This window comes from Aythya marila (assembly GCF_965140915.1).
Source record: "Aythya marila genome assembly, chromosome: 3".
Taxonomy (NCBI): Eukaryota; Metazoa; Chordata; class Aves; order Anseriformes; family Anatidae; genus Aythya; species Aythya marila.
In genome coordinates this window covers 86,175,023-86,202,252 of record NC_139044.1, presented here as the reverse complement: position 1 = coordinate 86,202,252, position 27,230 = coordinate 86,175,023, and the positions used below count along the sequence as shown (strand labels likewise).

The window sequence follows — 27,230 nt, the reverse complement described above, 5'->3', positions numbered from 1 at the left end:
TTTGCTCTGTCTTAATAGTAAAAAAGCTTTCACATGCACATTGTACTTTGTTGTTTGAGTATACCTAATCACTTAGAATATGATTCCTGTAGTCCGGAAACTAGAATTTTCTTCTATCTGGCCATGAGATTTGTAATGAAATCCAACCATACTATTTAATTTTTCTACCTTTTCTATTCAAGCAGTCATACTTAACTGTGTGTATGTGTATTTTTCTTCAGTTGCAGAAAGGTGTGTGGGTTTTATTTTAAGGTAAATCGTTGCAGAGGTTTTTTGAGACAATCGAAGCATTTAGTTCAGACATTCTGTTACTTGGATTGGAACTGCTTTCCATTGACAAATGCTGCCTTATACGCCTAAGACATAGTATGATTTATAAGTAAACTAAAACGAAATTAAATCTGTTGCATGTGCTTTACCTTAGTGAAAGGTCACGTCTCCTTCGAAAACAAGCATCCACCTTCTCTCTAGTACTGTGCTGCATGCTGAATTTAAATGGGAAATAGAAGTGTTCACCTTCTTAATAAACAGTTGTTAATGAAGGAGTTCATTGGGGAAGAGTGGGTGGGAGGAGGCCACTGTGACCTCTGTGAACAGTTGGCTTTTCATTAAAAAAGGTACTAATGATTATTTACTTAGTCCTTTTTGGAGTTTGTACACTAAATTTGTTTGGAAACATGATTATGCTATAAGTGGTTATCTTGATTTAGTGCCTTAACTGTGATAGTATCGCCTCTTTCCTAATACACATATCACAACAAAATCCCCAAATAAATACAGGTTTGTGATCCAGCCACTGTCTGTAGTAAGAAGTGGTAGTGTGTTAGCTCTGAGATGTTGTATGACAGGTACTTGCTAATATCTTTTCAATATTTGAATTGCTGGACTAAAGAAATTTTTGAAGATTGATCACGCAATTAAGCTGCTAGATGAAGTTAGAGAAGATCAGAGTTTATATTCCTGAGCTTCTAGGTACATAGTGATTTGTATCACAAAGTTGAAGTTTTTCAACCTCATCTGCAGAATAGGGTTTGAAAGCTTTTCATATTGGTGGATTTCATTAAGCTTTCTGAGCTTGACTCAGATTAGTATTACTACCCTGCCGTATTCCCTAAAATCCAGAAAATGAGAGAAAGAAGCTTCTCAATGAATAGCAGAAATAATCTAGTCTATAAATGCAAACTGTGTTTCTGTAATGTCATGCTTTCATTGCTTCTAGATCCGTTCTTTTTGCCCAATGCAGGATTCTTCTTTGCCTGGCCTTTCTAATTTGCAGTGTTCAGAAGTTATTGGGATCAACAAATTTAATGTGAAAGTGTAACCATATTTTCTTCAGAGCCTAGACTATAATTGTGTGGTTTCTGAGATAATGCTAGGGAGATATATATTGTCATATTTTAAATTCTTTGAGAGTTCTAGAGCATTTGCTATTTGGAGGAATTTTGACAAATTTTAGTGCTTTATATTAATTTTCTTTTGCAAGGTGAAACTTGCAAAGCCAGTTTTAGTGTGGAGGTGCCCATATTGCAACTTTATGATTAAATTTTCTGGGGATTCTGCCTGCACTGGGTATGTTCTATTTGAAGACTGGGATTATAGAGCAGATTGTATTCTACAGCTGTCCTACTTGGAAGGATATCTGATGCCATATGAAACGTTTAAGTGTGCCATCTAGAACAGTCTGCTTTGACTCAAATCTAATCACCCAGCAGGCTGTGATACTCTATTCCAGCACCTATGGGAGCTTCTCACTTGAGTGTGAGGCACAAAGCAGAAGCACAGCTTAACAGTTTTTTTGTGCTGCGGAGGCACACAACTTAAAGTTTCCAAATCATGATAGTTTGGCAAAGCTCAGATTCAACAAATAAAATCATGAAACATGAAATAGGTGTGTTTCTAGACTTGTTTGCTTGTTTTAAAACTCTGTAAGTCTTTAGCATTTGAGAAGAAATTCCTGCGCTCTGCTTGTGTTTTCTTGTCTGGTATCTCTTTCAAAGAGAGAGCCTGGAGAGAAACTGGAAGCCAGAGAGGATTTGCAAGACACTCAAGTATTTAAAACAAGTAGCTGTCAGCTTTTTATTTCTCAGGGGAACACATTAAACAGAAGGTTGACTATAAATTAGTCTAGATGATGACTGACCAGCTGGATTTGTGTAGTCTTGACTTGGAAGCATGTGGGATGAGTGTTTGTGTTTACTTTCGTGATGTTGGTGGTTGGAATGTGAGGCTGGTAGCTTTGTTTATGGGAAATTGAACTGTTAAGTCGGAGCATAAATGATGTTTCTAAGCTTCACGTTCTAAAGGAAGGTGTTTTACCATTTGGTTGGCTTTGATGGGTGTTGTTCTGTTATGCTCACGGTTATGCTATAATCAGTCAGAAATGCTCTGAAAGTTTCTAATTTTGATTTGTGATATTTGATACAAGTCTCACAAAAGGGTAAGCTAAAAATAAAATAAAATAAAAAATAAAAACAAAACACCACAATCAAAATAGCGATTTTCTCACCTTCATCTTTTGGGGATGTATAAAGGAAGGATTAGGAATTGATGTGCAGCTTTGTTGGGGATTCTGGGACTTCACATCTTTCTTGTTGTTCATCCCAGGACAAATGGAGGGAATGGAAATTCTGCTGAATAGTATTTCCATGAAATTTTGAATCAATCAGAATGCTTTTTCATGTTCTTAAATTGAATGCAGTTATGATTCCCAAGCAATTTTACAACCAAAATGTAAATGTTGCATTTCCATTATTTGAAGCGGTTGACATTATCAGCGGACTACCTGTTGAAAGCTTTATAGTTTTTGAACATTTTAAATGCAGTATTGTGCATCCTGTAGTAGTAACAGTGTGTTAGGGTCTAATGGTCTTCAAGGGAGTTAATGTATTGCTTGTTTATGGGATAGAAAATTGTATCTTTGCACATGCTTTTAAGAGATGATAACTGGAAACCAGCCCTCCAGAATTAATTGTTTTATATAGTAATGAGGTTAAAGCCTTAAAAGAAATGCTGAAGGACATTGGTGAATGTGCTGTCCCTACTGAGATAGTTGAGCACCTGAGAAGCCTTCTCTTCTACTCTTTAGCTGTGTATTGTTTCAGCTACCAGTCATCTTACCACCAGATCTTTGCTTCATTTATTTTCCCTAAGGAGTAATAATATTAGAGAAATTCCTGAGTGCACAGTTCAGTCTGTTCATGTGTTACGCACTTTAAATCTTCTTGATGACATTAATAAAATGTGTATATGGCAGCATAAAGTTAACTATAAATGATTGTAATTCATTTTAAAAAGGCAGTATCTTTTTGGAGTGAGGAGGTTGAGCAAAGAAGAGCTGGTTCACAGTGTTTTAGATGGTGATAAAATTCAATAAAAATATTTACTTTTTTTTTCTTTTTTTCTGGGGGAGAGGAAAGTGTGTATTCTTATTTGTCTGTTTTATTCAAGGACTGAATGCTTCTATGCCTGTCCAATACAACCTAACAAGTTATATTACCAATTCAGAAATACTTTGATTTTTGTTTTTATGCAGCTGTTATTGTAAAAAACAAAAAAGGACACCATGATTTCTAACTAAGACACTGTGGAAAATACAGTAGAGTCTTTTCTTAAATCATTTTTTTCTGTACTTCTGCAGTGAAAATGCTCAGAATATGTCTTGTCCTGTAACTGTGGTACATGGTAGACGCTTTCACCATGCTCATGCACAGACAACAGTAGTAAAAACAGCAGCCCAAAGGTAAGACTAAGCGGATTTGTTTATCCAGATGTCCCTGTTGTAAACATCCTTTCTGGTTTTGTACATAATCATTTTTGTACATAATTGTTCACCTTATACTATGAAGTGTTTTAGGAAAACATAATTACATGGTTTGTAGTTGATCGTGAGCTTTGATCTCAATTACTGAAGTTTCATAAACTTTATTATTTATGATTTGTATAATCTTATGAATCACTCATTTTAAAGCACACTATGACATAATCAAAGCGTGGAAATGCTCTAAGGGAGGTATATTTAGGAAATACAGTGAAATGGTCATAGTATGCAGTAGAACTTCATGTAACTGGCAACAAATATCAAATGCTCATTCACAGAAACTCCAACTTGTATAAAATTAATCTAAAGGTTAAGCAACAGATAGGACAATCATGAGTAGTCTTTAAATACAGCATAAAATGATTAAAGTGGGACATCTCACAGAAGTGAGATTGTGGATTTTAATAAGTACTTGTTGGAATGGATGACAGGAAACTGTGGAACTGTGGAAATTTACTCAGCTATGCTGATTTAAGCTGTTTTGTTTTGAAAACTTAAAAGCATATCAGGCTTTGGTAAATACTAGGCACTTCCCCCCCCCCCCCCCCCCAAACAGGCTTTTCACACTCAAACATCACAAACATATGAACTAACCATTGCTTTAAGATGTATTTTTTTTTTTAATTTGTCCATTCAGAGCTGTATGCATTATATGGTTTTCCACTGACTTGTCAGCATTTTGTAACCTCTTTTTTCTGCCCCACTTCTGGCAGTGGTGGGATCATATGTAGGCATTACTCTAATTTTTGTCCCATTTCCATCACCTTCATGGCTGTCTTCAGAATAACCAAGCCTATGTACTAACATGAATGAATGATGTGATCCATATACATATTATGGTAATCTGGCATTGAGGAAGCAAACTGAAAATGGATTTTACAGTTCTGTCTCTGACCTACACCATTGTTGCCTCCATTCATTTCAAAGTCCGCTGTGATTTGTAAATGGAAAATAGCATGGACATTTCCTTCTCTTTAGTAATAGTGGATGCAGTAACAAGGATCTTGCTTTTCTTTATTCCTTAACATCACTGTGAGGCAAGGGTGACTGAAGAGGATTGGCAGAGCTTTTCCCAGGAATAAAAACTAAAAGGCAACATTTATTTAGCCAGTATGGTTTGGGTTGAACCAGCCTCTTTTTTCTTATATACAAAAGAATTTCTATATCTATATTTCTTATTTCTATATTTATATCTATGTTTCTTAGAAAAGCTATGTTTAATATTCCCTTGAGGAAAGTGTTGGGAAAGCATGCCATTACCTTTCATTTCTTTTTCTGTCTTTTTTCTCCCTTTCCCTTCTTTTTTTTTTTTTTTTCCTTTCTTCCTTAATAATTCTAAGGGATAAAAGCTAATTGAGGTTATTCAAAGTGAGCAGCAAACCATCTGAGACAGCTCTTTCTTGGATCTCTGAATGTTGCCCTTAATGTTAGTGTACTCTGTTAAACTTAGTTGTGAGGTAGTTCTTGGATCCACGTCTGTAAGTGGTTTCAGTCTTACCTAGTTACGTCCCTTAGGCATCTTCAGCATGCAACAAAGTCCACTCGAGTAGTGCCCTTTTTTTTTTTTCCCATTGCTGTTGAAAGATGGTGCATGGCCATTTACTGGCTTGGGCAGCTCAATTCATTGCTTAAATTTAGGAGGACTGAATCTGGCCTTGATTTTAATCTTCAGGGAACATTGGACTTGCCTGTTTTCCGTTTATCACTTATGAGACTTGGCTTCTTTATAAGCCTATAATGTAATGTGGAGAAAAAAAAAAAAAAGCAGTGACATCGCATGTGTGACTTGCAGAAAGAAAACTAATGCATAATGTAAGCAAGCTGAATATTGCATGAAGTAATTGGTTAGTAGTCCTGTTGAATGTTTCTAAAAATTTTTCTTTTAAGGTTGTTGTTTTATTTCATTTACATTAACAACACAGTTACTTCTTAGGGTCAGAATATTTTTGAAGTTTTAGAGTTGAGAAATAGTCATAAAAAGAAGCAGCCTGATTTGACTGATTGGCCTTTAGAATTTAAGGGTGAGCTTTACAGAGGAACTGTGCAAAGGATATTTAATGCCAGTATCTTTTGCCAGTTGACTCATCTGACTACTCTTTGAAAGGTTCTAAATCTGTTTATGAGTTAATGGATTGAAAATTAACAGAACGTGACCTCATGGCACGCTTCTTTGTCTTTTTTTCTTTCTTCCCTAAGGAGGTGGGGGGGTCTCATTGCAGTTTGATGTGAAAAATGTAGATTTATGAATCAGGAGACTCTAATTGTTAAGGAAAAAAAGTCCTCAGAAAGAAAGGAGTGTGTGCAGAAAATGTGATAAACGAAGAATAAAATTTGAGGAATATCCAGAAAAAGAGAGGTGGTTATGTGGAAACTGAGTTCTTTTGTTTGTTTGTTTTCCTGTATGAATTTATAGGCAGTGCATAGTTGTGTTCTGTTACTTTGTTTGCATTTGTAGAATATTTATGAAATGTTGATCAGTTACAATGGGGAAAATAATTTTAACAAACCTAACATAATGTTCTTAAATCTGTAGTGGATTATTGAAAGCATAAATAAAATTAAAACCACAAATTACTTCTGAGTAGATGGCAACATCAGTGCCAGAGACACAGACTTATTTATACAGGGTTCTTTGAGAGGGGGTGGTGACACATGGGGCAACCTAATTATGAAAATCCATCAAGTTGAATTTGGAGCTTGTGATGTGTGCTGTGTTCCTCATCTCTTTTTTTTGACTTTGCTGCACATGCATGTTAATTTAAATTCTGGCTGAATATCTGTTGCACTGATATTTAAAATATATTATTACAATACAATAAAATTGGTCATTTCAAAACAATATTTTTATAAATACTACCCGTGTTTTTCCAGTGGAATCTGGGGATTAAGTTGAAATTTATTCACTTCTGATGCAAGAGATTTTCAGATACAGCTTAGCCTAATGTTGTGGTTCAATGTTGCTTCATTTAATGAGCACGCAGTCCTATCCTATGCTATTGACTGACTTTTCTCTAAGACTTGGCATTGGAATAGCGTGTTACGTACAGCATGTCTAACAAATCTTACTGCATGAGCTGCATGAAGCAATTTGGAGGGACATTGCTTGTTATAATTCCTGGCTCTATCAAGGATTCTCGTCTCAAAATCCTTCTGACATGCAAAAGTGAGAATTATTTTCAATGCATTATATTAATACAGGATTTTAAAACAAGCAGGTGAGGCATCTAGGGTGATAACTGGGCATTCTGGATTTCTGCCATCTTTAAGTTTCTTTAGCATTAAAATTTATCATTTTTACGTGTGACTCTGCCATATTTGTAGACAGTTAATCCAAGCTGTGGATTAACTCTACCAGGGATACAGATGCTGGCTATTGTTCCATGTCGAAGTGGTTTGGATTTGACTGCATTCATGATCTCAGATGTGACCCACCCAAATGTGACCTTTATTGTTTGTAAAGGCCAGATCCAGCTGTAAGCAATTTTTACCACTTCCCTGCAATATTGACTGAATATCCCATACCCTAAGTCTAAATTGATGTGTTCAAATTCAGTTTTGAATTCCTTTTACTGTCTTCCCAGAATCCTGAGTATTGTGTAAACTTGAATGCTTTGTGTTTTTGTTGTTTCTTTTGCAGAATTTGTTGACAATTAATCAGATTTTACACACTGAGAAGGAGGCAAAGCAATGTACTATTTATTTAGCCCATTAACCTTTGCTGTCTGTGAAGTAACATCTGTGTATTTATAATTACTGTTGCAAAAATGCTGTGAATAATAATGCTCTTCTGACAGCTAGTGCAGTGAGTGCAAGAGACAATGAAACAGTTACAGCTTTTATCTAATAACTTTTGATTTTAGTGATGTGTGCAACACATGTGGGGCTTTGCATCTTATGTTTTTTTTTCTTTTTTCATATTTTAAGCAATCTGGACCGAAAGGAAAGGTAAGCTTACTGTTGATGAAATGAGCATGGCAATGAGCATTAAGAAAATGAAGTGAATGAGTGCTGTATCAATGCTAGTTAAAGAATAATCAATCCAGTCAATCGTATCTGCTCGTGTGCGAGGGGGGTTGTTTGTTTTGTTCTGTGTTTTTAGTAAAAGAGAATAAATGGACCATAAAATAAACCTCTACATCCATCTCTAAATAATGCCACGTTAATGTGAACTTTGGGTACATTTCCACTGGAAATTACTCAGTTTATGTGTCTGTATATAGTTAGCTGGCTAGCTACAGATATCTCCAGTGTGCAAATAGATAAATTTTAACTTTGGCTGAAATTTAAGAATTTATTGCTAACGCTTCCTAGAGCAAGAGATTTGTGTAATGGAATGGTTCTGAAGCATATCTTAGTTGGTTGTCTTAACAGCTTTTACTGTATCATCTCAGCTGGGTTTGAATAGCATTAAAGGTTTTTATTGTATTACTGTGTACGTTCTGTTAAAGTAGTTAACAGAAAATACGCAGCAAGAACAGACATGCTATAAGGCTTGTTTGTCACTCATTTTGCATGTTTTACTGACGTTAGTGTTTTTCTAGCAGTATGAAAAAACCTTTGTTTTTCTTTTTATATAGCTTACATTTATGGGTTAGTGTAAACGTTTGGTTGATAATGACAAAGTGGTTTTTTTTTTTAAATATCCTATTTATGCATGTGGTTTTGGCAGTATGCTACGCTTGATACCGGGTTGAAATGTTTAAGATGTGTATATAATGTTTAGTCAATAACAATGTAACACAGAAATCTAATATAGAGTTGTTCTTTATGAATTCAGGGTTGTGTAGATTTATTTCAAATTTAGCAGTAAACCCAAACCTTTCTGTTTAACTGCCTTTGTTATTTCTTAAGAGACCAGTTAGCTTTGGTCCTCTAATAAGGAATAGAGCAGAATAGTTCCAGTTGGAAGAGACCTCCAGAGATCATCAGATCCAACTGTCAGACTGCCCAAAGTTAAAGCATATCATAAAGAGTGTAACCAAGCACCTCTTAAACGTGGGCAGGCATGGGGAATCAACCACCTCTCTAGGAAGCCTGTTCCAGGGTCTAGCTACTTTCTCAGTAAAGAAGTTTTTCCTAACATCTAGTGTGAACCTCCCTGATGCTGGCTTGAGCCATTAAGGGATTCAATTATCCTCTTGCTGCCCTGGCTTTGAGTTTATGCATATTTTCCTGTTGTTCTTCGTGTTGCATTTATGTTACTAATTAACTATTTAGTTATTAATGCTTGTAATTTGGTACTTCATGTCATAGGAAAACTGGGGCTGAGTTGCGTACTGGTGATCTTAATTTTCCCCTGGGGACACTGAATACTTCCTAATCCAGTACAGTTAGATACATTGTTTTTCCATCGTTGCTGTCTTATCAGGGGAAAGTAATGTAGACAGGAGTTGCTAAATTTAGATTTAATCATTACCATCGTGATAGCTGCAACCCCCCACTTTCTGGGCCAGATAGGTCTACTGACCTGCATACTAAAAATCCAACTCCTATGCTGCTGCTTCTGTCTTTCATAGCATCACAGGACAGTTTGGGTTGGAAGGGACCTTAAAGACCCTCTAATTCCAACCCCCCGGCCATGAGCAGTGACACCTCCCACTAGACCAGGTTGCCCAAAGTCTCATCCAACCTGGTCCTTGGTACCCCACTTTTTTTGTAAGACATGCTAAAGGTAAATCATACCTCTGCAGCTTCGTGCTAACTGTTTTATCATGCCTTGCTCTGTTTTTGTGTAACGATTTTGAAACCAGCAACGTGTGTGCTGTGGTACACAAGTATTAGCAGTGTGGGGAGTATTAGTATACTAAGTATTAGCAGAGTGGGGAGAGTAAGGAAGGGCTGAATAAGACGTACCCTGAAAGAGCCACTCTGTGCATTAAACACAGCTCTTGTGTGAGCTGTACACCCACAATAGGATTCGGTACAGCCATATAATGCATGGTATTTTTGTTAGGTCTCCTATTGGATCATCAGTAGTCTGATCTAAGACAGCACTGTTTGTATCTTAAATTCCCAGATTCGGATGTTTTCTGCAGGGTTATTCTTTTCTGGCATAGCCAGAAGCTGTTCTCTTTTTTTTATTTTTTCTTTGTAGAAAAGAAATTTGAATACCCAAATTTTGTTTTAGCAGGAAGTTGTCACAGGGGTTGGTCTGCCACCTTCACCAAGGTGAAGATAGTAAGGTCCAATTCCATCAGCAAAGGAAAATGACAATAATCTTTAATTGGACAGGTTTCCAAATCTTGTGTGCTGAAAATACAGAATCAGTGATACTGTTTTGACTGGGCAAAGCATGTTACTTGGGAAAGCTACACCATTTAAATGTTAAGACATGTCAGAAGTTTGGGGTTCTCTACAGTCCGGACTGCCTCAGTATTTTTGTCATGTCTGTTGCAGGAAGTACCTGGTCTCTTATGGTCTTGTAACTTATGTTCTGCTGTTTGATGCTTTACCTTTTGATGTTGCTTTTAGCAAATACTGGTCTATCTTTCTTGTACTTAACAGGTATTAAAATCAAAACTGTTTATAATGGATGAGATAAATGAGATGCCTAAAACAATTTAAGCTCTGAGCATGGAGTCTTGCTCTTCAAGCAAAATCTAAATCTTGTAAGAGCTATTTTTAGGAAACTTAACAGGCAAAAAAAAAATGCAATATGTTATTCAGCAAGATGGCAGGAACAGCAATCAATATCGTATTTTCTTTTTGCTTTATTAAGTACAATACGTAGATAGTCTTGCATCTTGATTTTTTTTTTTTTGCTGTTTGATCCCTCCTTTATTCTTTTTGAAGTGCAAGATTGAGTTTGAGTTTTATTAATAGGATTTAACAGTAAAAAAGTATTAGTTTTGAGGTGCTTTACTTTTTTTAGTTTTTACACAAGTAAATTGTTCAGTATCCTAAGAACTGTGCTGTAGAAGGTATCAGTGGATCTGACACTGTTCAAACATCTAGAAATTTCATGCCGACGAGGGAGTCTGTGTTTTGCCATGTAAAGTCTTGTGATGGTGGTCTCTGCCTTTTTGTATATTTTTTTTTTCGGTGCAAGGAAACTGGTAGGAGGAACATCAAGTTGTTAAGCTCTTATGAGAGGACTGTTACCATCTCCAAGAAAACATACTTCTTAGATTAAATCTGCAGTTGAATTATGTTTATAGTTGTCTTTGCTTTGTGTTGGAAACAAGTGACTTCAAACCTGGTATTGAATTGTGGAACAAGTTAAACTGTTTTGGATAGCCTCAGCTGATTTGGAGCTGTTAACTTCAGCTGGTGGTCTCAGATGTGTGAACAGGGCACTAAGGCATCATAGGGTTTAGTAATGGGACTTAATAGGTCAGGCTGGTGGTTGGACATGGTGATCTTGAAGGTCTTCTCCAACCTAGGTGATTCTTCAACATCTTTATTAGTCTGTGATAAGTCACTTGAGCTGGTAGTGTCATGCACTGATTGTGTAAGGGTGCATTGAAGAGACATGGTGGGTCACTTACCAAATCTTTACCCATAAATAATAATTGCAAGATATATATAAAAATCTTTCATATATATATATATATATATATCATATTCATATATGTAAGTATGTATCTTGCAATTATTATTTATGGGTATTTATACATATATATTATTTATGGGTATTTGTATATATATTGTTTCACTGTAAGTAAAATGGAAAAGCTAATGAATAGTTAGAAGACATTGGAGAAGTAGGAGTATTAATTCTCACTATGAAGTTAGATGCTGCAGAACTGAAGTTGCTTTTGAGATTCAAGAACGCGAACTACTTTATGTTGAAGTGATAGATTGCATGATGTCTTTAACATAGGAAGACAGTTGTATTTGGTTGGTGTTGTCACTGGCCTTTTTGCCTTCTGTGGTCATGGAGCTACCTTTGAGAAGCCAGGTCTGTTGGGAGCAGCTGATGGGATTCATGTGACCAAGTGAGGCAAGAGAGTATTTGCCAACAAGCTGGCCAAACTTACAGTGAGAGCTTTAAGCTGGACTTCATGGGGAAGGGGATGGAGTTTTGAATTACAGAAGAGCATGGGGTTGTTGATGTGTTGGGAGCCAACAGGGAAACACCCGTGAAATGCCTCAAAAGAATTAGCGTGTGTTCCTCTAAAGAGGTGATCCAGCAGCAGACCAGCTGAAGTCTCTTTGTGCTAGTGCACATAGCTTAGCTAACAAATAGGAGTAGTGGGAAGGCAGTGCGCACCTAGAAATCTGTGGTCTAGTTGCTACTAATGAAACTTGGTTTTCCCAATGGTGGGACGAATCACAACTGGAGCACTGCAGACGTTGGCTTTAGACTGTTCAGAAGGGACAGGCAAGGAAAGCAGAGCAGGGGAGTTGTTCTCTGTGGAAAAATAGAACGACTGCACAGAGCTGTAACAACAGGATGGGAGCTTATGGGTAAATAAAATAAACTAATAAGGGACCAAGCCAACAAAGGAAACCTCATGGTTGGTGTTGACTACAAGCCACCTGACAAAGGGGAGCTTGTTGACAAAGCATTCTTAATTCAACTGCAAGAAACATTGTGGAGGCTCTGATCTTGCGGGGGGACTTCAGTCGCTCTGCTATCAGCTGGAAAAGCAGCCCAGCAAGCTGTAAGGAGTCCAGGAGGCTCTTGGAGTGCATTGGGGATAATTTCTTAATCCAGGTGATAGCCCAAGGAGAGAAGTGCTACTGGACCTGTTGCTCACCAACCCAGGTGAACTAATTAGAGAGATGAAGACTGGTGGCAGCCCAGGCTGTAGTGGAATTCATGATCCTGAGGGCTATGGTAAAGAGTAAAGTCAAGACCCTGAGTTTTAGGAGAGTGAACTTCCAGTTGTTCAAGGAATTAGTGGGTGGGACTCCCTGGGAAACTGCCCTTAGGATAAAGGAGCAGAACAGAGCAGGCACGACACTTAAGGATGTTTTTCTTAGAGCACAAGAGCTCTCTGTTTTTGTGTGTAAGAAATCTGATGAGGGTAGGAGATTAGCACAGCTGAGTAATAAGGAGGACCCTGGGAACTACTGACTAGTCAGGCTCACCTCAGTGCCCAGTAAGATCATGATGGAACAGACCTTCAGGAAGTCATGTTGAAACATACGGAAGACAAGGGAGTTGATTAGAGACAGCCAACAGGGCTTGTCTCCATGTGCAACCATGTGCAAATCATGCCTGACTCATCTAGTGACCTTCTGTAATGGAGCAACTGTTCCATAGACAAAGGAAAAACTGCTGATGTTCTCTGAGACCTTTGATACTGTTTCACAACATTCTTGCCGCTGCATTAGAGGGATGTTGGTCCAGAGGGTGGGCTGTTAGAGGGACAAAGAGTTGTCTGGTTAGCCATGTCCAGGGAGTTAGTTAACAACACAGTGTCCAAGTGTAAACCACTGACAGGTGGCATCCCTCAAGGGTTCATGCTGGGACTGACGCTATTCAGTATCTTCAGTGACATAGTGGGATTGAGTGCACCCTCAGCAAGTGATAACACCAAGCAGGGGGGTGTAGTTGATAGGCTTGAGGCTGCCATCCAGAGGGACATTGAGGGAGGCTTGGGAGGTGGGCCTGTGTGAGCTTCATGAAATTCAGCAAGGCCAAGTGCAAGGTCCTGCTCCTGGGTTGGTGCAGTCCCCGATATGATTACAGGCTGGGTGAAGAACGCATGGAGAGCGGCCCTGCAGAGAAGGACTTAGGTATGCTGGTGGATGAAACATTGGATGCGAGCTGGCAGTGTGCACTTGCAGCCTGGAAAGCCAGCTGTTTCCTGAGCTGCAACGAAAGAAGCGTGGCCAGCAGATCAAGGGAGGTGATTGCCCCCCTCTACTCTGCCCCCGTGAGACCCCACCTGGAGAAGGATGGTGAGGCCCTGGCACAGGCTGCCCAGAGAAGCTGTGGATGCCCCATCCCTGGAGCTGTTCAAGGCCAGGCTGGATGGGGCTTTGGGCAACCTGGTTTGGTGGGAGGTGTCCCTGCCCATGGCAGGGGGATTGGAACAGATTGTCTTTAAAGGCCCTTCCAACCCAAGCCTATGACTCTAATGATGATTAAATCATCAGACGTAAGAACTCCAGTTTAACATTCCAGCTGATTCTTGCTAAGAAGATTAACTGAGAGATGTACATCTTGTTAGCAAATGTCTGAGTTACAGGAATTTATGAAGCTGAAAAAAATAATACAAGACCTTGCTTGAGACTGAGCACTCTGTTACAGAGAAAGCTTGAGACTGACAGTATGATGAGGGCTTTTCTGGCCCTCACAGTCTGGTCTTCTGGGTTTTATTTATGAGTAAAAATTCTGAACAAGCATTATTTAAAAATAGAGTAAAAATAAAAGCCTTAATATATGTTTGCAGATTTCCAGTGATTAATGTAATTAACATATTCATACTGCATTTAACATTTGTTTAAATGCTGCTGGTGTTGTGTAAGAAGTGATTAATTATTTGTTGCAGTATTAACTGCTAAATTGTCTCTTGCCTTTCCATTAGTCTTGGTCAACTTCTGGCTTGGTTACATAGGGTTATGGGAGTGCTCTCAGGTGCCTAATTTTGGATGATTAAGAGAATTTTTCCTAACGTGTAGTTGGATGTAACAAGTTCATTGTGAGCATGAATAAAAGTCTTTTACTGTTCGAGAAGCAAGATACTCAATTTATGCTAGCCCTTGTGTATTTTTCATATCTCCTGTAATAATATGTGTGGTTTTTTTTTCCTACCCTTTAGTATGGTATTTTTGTCATTGGTTTTGGTAGTAACAGCTTCCTGTTACATAATGCTTAGTTGGTGCTCTGCCTCACGTTTCTCCCAATTTTGCCTGTCAAGTAGTCCCTTCTCGATTTGAACTTTTAATGAAATCAAATAAAATCAAATAATTCATGAACAAATATTCATGTTGAGTTTCTGATTGTGGTGAAGTTTATGTGTGGAGATGGTTTAAAAAAAAAAAAAAAAAACAAACCACAAAACTTGTGTAGGAGCAGGATTGTTTCAGAAATGCATTTGACACGGTAACAACTGAATCAGTCTAATCTGTAATATGCTTGTGGACACTAATGGGGTGAAGTGCTCTAACTTCCCAACGTTTCGTGCTGCAATCCAGCCACACTTGTTTTTGAACCTTTTTTCTCCCCAAGTTTTTTGGCATGGTGCAGCTCCTCAGCACAGCAAAACCTGTTTGTGTTTAGTACAGGGTTAATAAATTTAGAGGGCCAGACTTGATAAGAAAAAACATAAAAGGCATTGTAGAATAATCTTGTTCCAAAGATGTTAATAATCAAGTGTTGGGAGACCCTGAGAAGTGCTAGCTGGAAACGCAGGATATTCAAAGGTCCTGATGCTCTGCTGCAGTAATGTATTACTTGCTGAAACAAAGATTTATTCCTCGTTTTGAAATCTGTTTCAGCCATAGCTGAATCATTGTCAGGTGGGCCCTAAAGATTTAGCTGTGTTTGTCTGAGATGTTATTGCCTACAGCTGTTTACTTTGCTCCCTTTGGTGCTGATTTTTGTCCTTGTATTCAGAGGTGGCATTGTGGGATGCATGTGACCCATTTGCAACCGAGAGCACTGACTTGATTTGGCAATAAAAGCAGTTTCTGCTGAAGTTGTAGACAAGGCTTCCTGTGTTTCAGGTGCATGTCATGTCATGTTCTAACAGTAACAACAACCTACAGCTGCAGATCAGGGTAAGAGCAGGGAAGGAGAACTCCCATTAACAGTAACTGAGATGCAGTATCAGCAATCTTAATTTGATGGTAATTTGATTTGACATGCTTTTGTGTAAATTGAAAATATCTTTTAGGAGACTCAAAATGATAATGCCTAATATATGAACAGATATATGATACATTATGCAAATTATGCCAATTGAAGTTTTCTTACCAACTAATTTGTCTGCATAATGTTATTTTCTTAAGCAAAGATATAAGTTGTTTCTTCACTTGTGTTCTTTGTATTTTTTGGCCACGCAATTTTTGACATCAGATGTCTTTCCTCTCTTTTGCATTTTCTTATCTTTTTTTTTTTTTATGTTGTGGAGTTTAAGATGTGGAATCTGATATTGCTGAAGTAATAGTTGTTTCTATTTTTGGATTTTTAAAGTATCTATGTTATACTTCATGAATATGGAGGAGGAGATACAGGCATCAGTCCTTGAAGACTTTGGTCTGAAAGTAAGACTTAAAAGCTATTGATTACTGTGAAAAAGGATTTAGATCAGAAACACTTCTAAGACCTTTACTGTAGCAGTTGCTAGCATTCTGGTGATATTTTTTTTTTTAAGTGTACACATAGCATGTTAGAGGAGATATTTATTCATAACTTTAAGATGCAGTTCAGATTTCTTTTTCCATGTGTAATTGTGGCAAAAATATAATGGTCTCAGTTGAAAGAACAGCTATATCTAATTTATTTTTCAGAAAAGAATATCCCCCTCAGCTTCAGAAAGTAGAAGCAGATCACATTAGGTTACCACGACCTCAAGGAGTGGGTAAGTTATCTAAAAATTTTAGAATTCTCATTTCTTTTAAGCAGAGATGTTTGTTTATTTGTTTGTTTCAATTGCTGCCATGGGCAAATATGTTGCCAAACTTTGAGTAACCTTTAGTATATTTATCCTTGTATCATTCTAGTTCTATACAGGTTTATGCAAGAAGGAAGACTTTTTTTTTTGACAGATTTTTGCAACCTGTTCAGTAATGCTATAATAAACTTTAAATTAGGCATCAGTTATTTTAAATACAAGTGGAACTGGGAAAATTTAGAGTAATAAAATTGTTTGGTCTGGAAGTAATGATGTTCATTTCAGATTTGTCAGTACAGATACAGGTAGTCTGTGAACCAGCAAGACTATCTGTATATATTGAAGAAGTGTTCGTATATATTAAAACTGTAGCCTGTAAAAAAAAAAAGTTCCAGGATGGAGACTGTAATTAAACTCGTGAGCCTAACTGGCATTTTTACATTAAAGTGAAATATAAGGCACTGTTGTACAACATACTGAAAAGCCCCTTTTATAAGAAGATCTCACTCTGTACACTGTTAGTTTAAATAGTTTGTGTGCTTCTTTGTTCCTGTACTCTTCTAGTACCTAAATTAACGCCCCAATATAAAACAAGATACAGCAGTATAGCTCAGTGTACTGCTGAGTCTTGTGCTGAAGGAATAAATCCTGAATTATGCAAAATATTTTCAATTGTTCTAAATGCATTCACCAAAAATCTTTTTGTGAAAATTACCAGCAGCAGCATCTAGCAGATCCTCCAGTAGCAAAGGCTTCCTTCTAGTTGTAGTAAAGTCTCCCCTACAGCCAAAGAGAGACTTTGGCCTTGAGGCTGTGCAAGGCCAGAGTCTCCTCTGAAGATGTGAAACTAGAAATTGTAAGCAAGAGATGCAAAAATAGTAATAATCAAAATTTTAAATATTATTTTAGGGATTTTTTTTATTTATACAAGAAGTCATAAGACACTTCTTTACATGAATGAGACTGTATAGTTTGTTGCATGTTTTTAAAATAGTTAATGTTTAGTTCAGATTAGTGTTCATGAAGAAGAAAGTTGGCCATAATTGCATCTGAGCAGACATTTCTTGTTAACGTTTGCATTTTTTTTCCTCCTAGACAGTATAATGGAAAACACAGAAGAGTCAGAATCGGAATCAGAATCTGAAATTAAAAGAAAGGTGCAACAGAAACGTCACTGCAATTCATATCAGTCTGACTTGTCCCTATCTTCTTCTACAAAAAAAGGCTTAACCCAGTTAAAGGTAAAAAAAAAAAAAAAAAAAAAAAAAAAAGTTGAACTTTAAAAGTTAATGCATATTTCAAAAAAGAAGCATTCAGGTTGTAAAATAAGTTGATTTTCTAAAAATCCTTATAGTTGGGAGCAGGATGTAAACATTTAAACCAAAAAAAAACTTATGGCAGTGCAGATATTTAAGTGTTAATACTGATGCCAACTGTTGAAATACTTACTTTGTGAATTGAACAAACAGATGGTGCACTGGAAAGCAAAAGAGCCTGTGTTTAAATTGATTGGGGAATCTGATCTGTGCTTATTGGGATAATCCAGGAAGTGACACCATTGGTTTGACATATATGAAATAGAGGAATAACATTTCACACTTTGATGGAATTTATTTAATATAAATTCATACATAATTTTCAGAATTTATATAGAAATAAGGTTGGTGTCCATGAGCCAGACCATGTGTAGCTGACCACAACGCTACAAGAAACTCTCTATCTCCTTGATGGAAAAAGCATCAGATTTGATTACATTGTTTCAAGATCGTGATTTTATTTCCAAAACCGCAGTACAGGTTTCACTTGTAAACAAAATTTAATAATTACATCTGGTACTTTCTCCCATGAGTGCTTGCAGTGAAATTTTCAAACAGTAAGCTTAAAAATGAGACAAAAACATATGTTACTAATCAGAGTGTATTAGGAGATTGCAAAAAGAGATCAACGATGATACATCCTCACAAATTTTGTCAGAGTTTTAAGTTAAGTTTTTGTCAGAGATTTAAGTTCAGCCTCTGAGAAGTGCCTATATTGCTGATTACATAAAGTTAGGGGGATGTGTCCTTACTTTGTTCCCTGTGCTCCCAACGGGCCACCATTAAAAGTACAACACAGGGCTGGATGAATGTTTACTCCAGTCCCCTAGGATAGTTACGATTCTGTAAGATTGCACAGTTTGTGGATACACTTTCTGAGTATAGGACCTATTGTGTTAATCTGAGCTTTGTGTTTTGAGTAGAAACATAACTTTTCATCAGCTTAATAGCTGATATCAGGGGAGAAAGTATGGTTATGGACACGTTAAGGGGATAATTATATTACTATAAATTACAAATTCATAGATAAATAAGAAAAGCCAGTAGAAATCAAGCTGCAACTGATTTTATTGGCAGAAATTGTTTGTTTCTTTTTAAACAGGTTAGGAGTTTAATCTTCTGCCTTAAATCAATTTAATCCTTTAACAATGTTTTATGCATTAGTTGTGAACCATATGCTTTTTAGTGAAGCGTGCACTGCCACAATATGTAAATGATCCATATAGATGTTTATGGAACCTTTGAACAATTCAAATGTGTTAGTTGTAGTTGTGGTTTCATGCCAGAGGAATTGCAGACAACCAGCTGCTTGTCAGGCAAAGTGCAAATGGTATTCATCTTCCTATACTGTAACAGGTTGTATTAATTGTTAAAAATTTACGGAAGTTTGGTAGGAGGGAGGATTGCATTTTGTACGTACTCAGTGAAAAACAAAAGCTTTGGATGCTAAAACTTACAGAGATAGGGCAGAGTCATAGAATATTTGTATTTTGCAGATGATATATTATTCAAGTCACGAAGCAGATAAGATACATTAGGTAGAACTCACCTACTTAAGTAGTTACTCAGAGTCCAGCTTAAAAAATAATAAAAAAAAAAGAGTATGTCTTTGGGAATTAAACACAGCAACCCCACCATCAGATTGCCTGCTCTCAAACCATGGAAAGGAATTTGTTTTCAATTTTTGGTTTGTGCTTGAGGTGGAGGGCTGCAGTTATTCTGTACTTAAGATCTTTCAGGTATGATAGGCTATTGAATATTTTCATGTCCGATTGAAATTCTTCCATGTGATCAGCTGTATCTCTGTAAAAGGTACACTCTGTAAATCAGCATTGAGACACAGTACATCAATACTGTACTCCTGTCACTTGCTATGTTATCCTACTACTCAGATTTAAAGGTCTGATAGGCTCTTTATACATTTTTTCTTGAATCTGTTTTGCTGTGGTATGTGTAGCTTTGTTAAATTGCAGAAAAGTTGTAAAAAATAATATGTTCTCTTTCTGTAACTTTTTTTTTGTCTTACTTTTAAAAATGAGGACTGTATACCTGAGGAAATCCTCTTTATTGTTGTTCATGGCTGGGGATGGGGTATGCAAATTGTGGTAGATATGTTCTGAAAACAGGTTCACAAATTTGTTGTGGCTTCTAGAAGGTTAGTGTCTTCCGTAGTTCACAGTAAAGTGAACCTTTGAAAGTGTCATTTGACCTCAGTGCTGCAGGAGACAACAGTATATGCTAAATTTCAGTTCTAGAGGTGTCCCGTATTCAGCTCAGTTCATATTCAGTAGCTTACATGTTACTATCAAATACACTTAAACTTAGAAGTCGAAGTTCTGCACTCTTAATAGGTAATATTCTGTATTACTTTTAATTAAGTAGGCTCTAGTAGATATGAGAGAAACAGAACCAATCTCTTTGCAGTAATGATACAATCTCCTTTTTTTTTTTTTTTTTTTGTAGCCCCTGTTTCCTCTAGAAAGTCTGAGAAACACCTTTTCCTCAAGTCCAGTTTTCTCTTCTGTGATACTGGACTGTAGATCAATGTATTTTATTTTCTTAAAGATTTTTAGAGGAGTGATTTTCTACATGGTTTGCCAGGCTGTTAGAAGATGTCTTGGGAGGACAAATGAACTTAATGATTGAGGAGACTGCTTCTAGTTCTTAGCATTGCCCTGTTGATCCTCAGGTTACTTTATTTTTGTCCAATGTAACTATTTTTACAGAAATGATGTAACTGGACCTTCTTGCTGATGGTGTTACATATGAACTATGATGCTGATGCATATGAGCAGTGTGCAAGCTTTTAATACAGAAAGAAAAAAGATAAAGAACTGCTGAACATTAACTTCTTAAAAATTGCCACACTGCCAAATTTCTAAATGAAAAAATGTAACATAATGTTAATATTTGCTTTCAGTGTCTACTGTAATTGCTAACACACTATTGTCAATTTTCATTCTAAACAGAAATTAAATGCAAACTTTGGAACTGATATCTTTGTTGTTGTTAGTTACTGATCAGGGTTCGTTTGTTCTTCCTTCCTCTTTCCTTTCTAGCTTTTGGAACCAATTGATTATTCTACTGATTGCCCAAATTGTGGGCGGGCAAATGAAAACCAGACCAAATGCCGACATTGTGAAAATGCTTCTCTTAAGGATTTGCAAAGAGTCTCCAGACAAACTGGAACATTAGTTGAATCTATGGGACCTTTATCACGTTCTTCAATACACCAGAATTCAACGGGGCAAAAATCTTCAGGTACAGGGTTCAACACAAAGAAGTTTTATAGTTCTGCTGTCGGGAAAGGTCCAGCGGATATTCTACTGGGTAATGAAGTCGTAGGACATTCTATGTTACGACAGAATGGAAAAGTTGGTCTTATAACTGGGACAAAAAATACTAAAATTACAGGAAGCTTAAGACAGAGGAGTACAAGACCATCTGAACTAAATGATCCAAGTAAGTATCATTTCATGAATATAGCCATAAAATGAAAACAGAGAACATCCTGTAATGAAGAAACTTTCCGTACAAGCTTATGTTACTGACTTTGCCTGGAATTTTTTTGTGGATATGTTTTTGGGGTGGGGACATATCATACTTTTTTTAATGTCTTTTGTCATATACTGAGGTACTCTTTGAGAAAGGTGAACACTGGGGAAAACAAAAATTATTGTAGTTTTTTTTTTAAGACTTAAAATTTTCACTTTTTTTAAAAAGCATTCTTAGCAGAGTTGTCATCCATTCCCATGAAGAAAACAGTCTAACATATTTTTTACATTTTTTTCTATTTTTACTCATTCCTTCTCTTTTCTTCTGAGCTATAGATCTGAACACTGTCCAGGCTTTCTCATTTACTGAAACTTCATTCTGTACAAAATGTTAATATTTATTATTTTATCTGCGTGAACTCACACTAATTGATACGCAGACAGGAACTGGAATTTGGAAATTACAGTTCTAGTTCTGGGCTTAGTTGTTTAGACGATGTTGTATTTTACTGATTTGAACAACTTAAACTGACCAGAGAAGTTATAACTTTTCTTTACATTACCTGTGTTACATAGCCTTTTAAAAAATAAGCTCTTTAGTAAAGAGAGGCTTAAGTTAGACTTAAGCTGTATTGTTCGCTGTCAGTTTTTTGTTGAAATAGGGCATGGATGACTTCATTTCTGTGTCTAGAAGGAAACTGATGAAACACGTTTCTTGTACAGCTAGTTATGGGAAATAAAAAATGAGGGAGAGAGCACCTGTGAACAGATTCCAAATAAATACTAATAAAAGTATAATATAATGATAAATGTGGACTGTTTTTGATACTGCAGGACAACTATATAAATTACTTTTAAGCTATTGCTTGCAAAGAAATTTCTGTTAAGAAAAATGTAGTGGTTGAGAATTTAATATTTTCTGTTTAGTTGTTTTGTCTAGTGATGATGATGAGGAGGAGGATAGTAGCAGCACTAGGAGAATGGAAAGCATTTCACCTCGTCCTGCAGATTCAGCCCGCTCCTCCCCAGCTCCTTCTACAGGAAAGGTGGAAGCAGCATTAAAGGAAAACAGTTGTGGAATAGAACAGAGAATAGGTAGTATTACAACAGAAACAGAAATTGCAGTCACACTACCAAGAAAAGCAAGAATGAAAGATCAGGTACTATTTCATACTTTGTTTAAAGAAAACAAAAATCAAATCATAAATGGGAAATGTAAAGGTTTGTCTTGCATTGTTGTAAATAGGCTCTATTTGATTGCTTATTTATCAGCTCAAATAGTATCTCTGCTTATATAATACTGGAAACATTAGAAAATTTGTTAATTTTTTCAAGAATTCATAATATTTGAATTACGCTTTTAACATAGATGTTTCTGTGTTGAATGCATGCTCTTTGAGTCTGTATTGGGTACCTCTGTGAAACTGAAGGGCCATCTTAGTTTGCAGAAAAACATCAGTACTAGCTGTTTCTTGGTGAGACTTCGGCCACAGGAAGTTAAAGGTGAAAAAGAAACATTGGGAACAATAGTGGCCCTTTACAATTAAAATACTTTGACAACTGTCCCAGTTAATAGCACTTATTTGAAGGATTTCATGGTGGGGCTTTTGTTTTTTAGTTGAGCACCACTGCAAGAATTGGATAAACAAAGACAAAAAAAAAAGTGCACCATGAGCAGATTCCTTAAGTGCTGTCAAAGGGGACAGTTTTCACGGTATGTTAAAAACTTAACTACCTCAACAGTGAGCCAACAGGAAGAACAGATGCCCTGTGACAATTGTTGAAATAATACTACTGATTAAAATGATTCTTGGGTCACTTGTCCAGTTCCACTCCTGAGAATTTGGTCCAACAAGACTATTTGATTAGATTTCCACCGACTTAAATTCTTTTTTTTCCTGAGTTAGAACACTAACGGATGTCAAAACCTTCATGCTAGGTTGAGATTAAAAAGCCAACATTCTGTACTGTAATTAATGAAATGGTGTGCGTATAATGTGGTGTACGGATTGTCATCAGTATAACTGTGAGCCTCTCAGCCTACTATAAAGTTGTGGGGCTAAAAGCTTGGCCAATAAATAGTTTTGAACTTCCCTTATTCTGGCATTATTTGCTGGATTAAGGGGAAGTATTATGTTGTGAAAGCATGGGTGTCTTCTTTTATATGCTGTGTTCCTCTTCACTCATTAAACAACCAAGTGCTATATTGGAAATATACTGCATACTTGAGAAAAATGTAGAAAAGAGCTTTATTTTGGAAATGGGTATACAAAGGTTTTGTGTGAAGCTTAACATAAACTTTGCCTCGATTCAAGAAAACTACCAAAAATTGTATCAGTGTGTTTGTCAGCCTGATTAATAATAAAAAAAAAAGCTTTAGGATATTAGGATAGTTGTTTTTTTTTTTCCTCTGTAAATATTAATTAATTCTTCATACTCAAGTTACTTGAATGTAGTGCCACTTCAAGATTTTCTGTGTTACTGCTTGTCTGTGATTTGTTTTTAATAATGTTTAGGTAGTCCAGCAGACAAAGGGACAGCTATATTCAGTAAGAGTCCTAGGAAAATATTTTAATTTCAGGGATCTAGATCCTCTCTTCCCTCTTGTTTTCTCCCCTGTATTTAAGTGAAGTATCCAAAAGAATATTATGAATTATGGGCTAATGACTAGGGATGCTGAAAAAATTCCCCAGATTTAATCGTAATAGAAATACTGAGTCCCTTAAAATCCTTTTCTGTGGGAGCTGAATTGTATTTTGTAATTTAAAAGCATGTTTATTATTGGGCAGTTTTATGAAATGAGGAAATGAATACCCAAGAACAAAACTAGAACAGAAAATCCTTCAAAAACATAGACCAATTTAAGTAGTGCAGTAGATAAATACATATTCTTCTTGTGGCTCTCAGCCAATTTCCTTTCTTTTAAATATTTTTTTCTTAAGGTTGTTCTGTTGGTAGACAGGAGGCTTAACTGAGATTAAAGCTTCAGTCAGCGTCCAGAGATTTTCTTGAGCTGGAGCCAAACTCCACATGGCCTAACTGACAGTGTTAGTCTTCTGATCCTGGATTCTGTCCTAAAAAGATCTTAACAGTTCTGTAGAGTTCCTTTATGGATTTTTTGATTGTGCTTATTTATTTATATTTCTTGAAGAGTCTACTCCTAATGTTTTATTCCACTGTACTTCAGTAATAAATCAGTATTTTTAGTCACCAAAAGCCTGTGCTAATTTGGGATGCTTGTACAGCATTAACGTTTTTATATAAATAAAAGAAGTACATTAAAAAAAAAAAAAAGCTTATTTTGCTGGGCTGTACACTGTTTCAATACAAGTAACTAAATTGTTTTTTGGCAATTTGTGACTTTGAAATGTTAACTAAATGTCTAAAGGTGTAAACTAACGTTTTTTTCTTAAATCTCACAATATAACATCAGGCCAAAAGCCTTTTAGGAGTTTTCAACCTTTTATATAGGGTTGAGGTGGATATTACAATACTTACTCTTGTTGATTAATAAAAATGTAGCCAAAAAAATTAATCTGTGCTTTTTAACAGCCTGTTTTAGCAATAAATCATAGCGAAAAATTCTGAAACCTTAAAAATTACTTTTCAGTTTGGCAACATTGTGTCTAACACTCCAATAAAACGTCGTAAGCTTATTTCTCAAGAAATTGTAACTGAGACTGTACCTCTAACTTACCAAAGTCCCTGTGAAAGTGTCATTCTGAACTGTCGAAGTATACGAATAGGAACCTTACGAAGAATGGTAGTGGAACCTGTGATTGTAAGTAATCTTCTTACTTGAAAACACAGCTTTGTTTTTCATTGTTATTTTTGTACGTGAACAGTGAAGTAGTTTGCCTTTATCTGTGAAATGGCAAGTCTGTCCCTAATTTCAGAGGCTGTGAATCACAAAGACATGAGAACTATACTGTTGCATTCAGTTTAGTTCTGGTGTTAAATAGAAGCATCATGTTTGCAAAACACTTCGCTTTTCATTTGTTTATTTTAGTGTGGGGGTGATGGGGTGAAATATGGATTAGTTTGAATTGAATGCAATACTTACCAAAAAAAAAAAAAAAAAAAAAGAATTTTTATAGATGGGGGAGGAATCAGATTGTCTTTTTCTGTATGTGTATAATTTTGCTTCTGTTGAACAATATTTTCTGTTCTTTAAAATTCTCTTTTGAAGATTTTATTCTGCCAATATTTTATGGCATTTTTAAACCTTTTTGGAAACAGTATTTCAGAGACATCTTAAATGTCAACGGTCAGAATGACTGAAAGATGTGGAAGAGTAAAGAATATACTTGCTTCCTTCAGTTGTGCTATTTTTTTAATTACATTTTACTTTTTTATTTTAAAATTTTAATTACTCAAGTATTAAGTTGTTAAAAGACATTGAGTCAGTTTAGTTACAGAGAAGAATGGAAATCTTATTTTTGTATTGTCTTCCACAGTTTTGCCTGGATTATATCAAAATACGCCTAGAAAGTCAAGAAGGTGAGTACTTGTTAATGCTGAATTCCTTTTTTGAGTGAAGTGACTTTACCAAAAGGAATTAACAGGTGAATCATAATGAAATGTCAATTCTGGTTTCTCTTCGTGTTTAATAAATTATATTTGGTGTTGGTAGTCATCAGAAAAAAAATAAATCTAGATTGTAAATCTGAGCTGAGCTACCTGGTGAATAAAAGCCAAAACAATTTTGCATTATCTCTTCTATCAGAAAGAAAATCCACAGATGGGAATTAGCAGTTTGTGGTGAGCATGCAAATGGGCTTATTAGTTCTTCCCCCTCAACTTAGTTGAAGAGCTGTGGTGATTGGCAGAGATACTCATTAAAATGCTTAATAAAACCACAGGCAAGAAAAATGTCCTGTGAAGCATGCTATGTTTTTATTACTTTAAGTTCTTCTATTTCAAATGCATAGATAGGGAGTAAAAACTACACAGGTGTCTTATACCTTTCTATGTATATCTGCCTTTAAACTTTTTTTCCTCTGGCATATAGCTTGTGTATTTCGTGCTACTGAAAGAAATAGTGGCATTGTCTAAGAAATGGTGAGCTTATGATTATTTCTCTGTTTCTTTTTTTTAAAAATGTGGTCCTAGCTCAGTTTGCCTTTTTGTTACTTGTAAAAGATAGCCGTTAGTTTTTGTAATTACTATCACATGCTAAAAGCTGCCTTTTACAACCTGTAAAAATAAGTGTAGACTTTTCTCAGTCAGGTGATTGTTGCATCTAAGATACAGACATAGTTACTACTGTTTTTTCATGCATTAACTGTGTTAGCATGACTCAAACTTACCAAAATTGGTAGAACATGTCTATCAGGCATCTGCATGTGAAGTTATTTCAGTGTGACTTGATCCTTTAATAGCATAAAAACTGAGACTCCTTAAACGATGGGTTTATTGGAACATTTAGTACTTTTCCATGTTTGTTGTTTTTTGTTTTTTGTTTTTTTTTTTTTGAGTTTTTCATCTGTAGGAGGATGGGTGTATTCCTTGCACCGTTTCTGTTAACGTAATCATACCATGATTTGTTCTGATACAAGTAAGGGTCTTGAAATAAAACTGACACCAAATATTTTGTTTTTCTTGAGGTTGATTATGTTGGTCATGCTTTTACAGAGAGAGGCAAATGTTTTGAACAGCTGTACGAACAGCAGTAGTGTCCTGCCCTGAGTTTGATTTTTGTGTGTATAAACACGTCAAATTCTCAAAATGCTCTCTACATCCTTTGTCAGTTTTCTGCAATTCCCAATTGGCGTTTCAAGGAAGCAGCTTTCTATTTCTAAAGAGTAAAAAAAACTTTTTGTGTTGCCTTTAGTGATAAGTACTGCTGTCTATCATATATTGGGGTTACAGGAAAATATGGTACACAGGTTGAGTTGTTCATGGTGAAACATGTTAAGATGCCTATATCAAGGTAAAAGAAGGGATATAATTTAAATTTTTAACTGAATAGTAGGTTAGTCTTCCTTTTACATGAAAGAGTTCCAGTTCAGTGTTCTTAACTGCAATGCAAACACAGTTGCAAGGATACAGAAATTTCTCCAAAGACTGAGCAGGTCATGTTTTGGCAAGG

At 36.1% G+C, this 27,230-nt stretch overlaps 1 protein-coding gene across 5 annotated transcripts in view; it reads left to right on the top strand.

Annotated features, from left to right (window-relative positions):
• Positions 1-27,230, top strand: part of SENP6 (SUMO specific peptidase 6) — an 81,625-nt gene that overhangs the window by 28,145 nt on the left and 26,250 nt on the right. Inside the window, exons 5-12 of one of the 5 annotated variants that reach the window (XM_082756666.1) lie at positions 3,638-3,739; positions 7,742-7,762; positions 16,226-16,296; positions 17,425-17,570; positions 20,705-21,107; positions 22,067-22,299; positions 24,750-24,920; positions 25,597-25,639. In XM_082756666.1, coding sequence (XP_082612792.1) covers positions 3,638-3,739; positions 7,742-7,762; positions 16,226-16,296; positions 17,425-17,570; positions 20,705-21,107; positions 22,067-22,299; positions 24,750-24,920; positions 25,597-25,639 — 1,190 coding nt within the window. Of the gene's footprint in view, positions 1-3,637; positions 3,740-7,741; positions 7,763-15,428; positions 15,494-16,225; positions 16,297-17,424; positions 17,571-20,704; positions 21,108-22,066; positions 22,300-24,749; positions 24,921-25,596; positions 25,640-27,230 lie in introns of those variants that run through there. The other 4 variants (XM_082756667.1, XM_082756669.1, XM_082756668.1 and 1 more) reach the window with 4 other exon arrangements.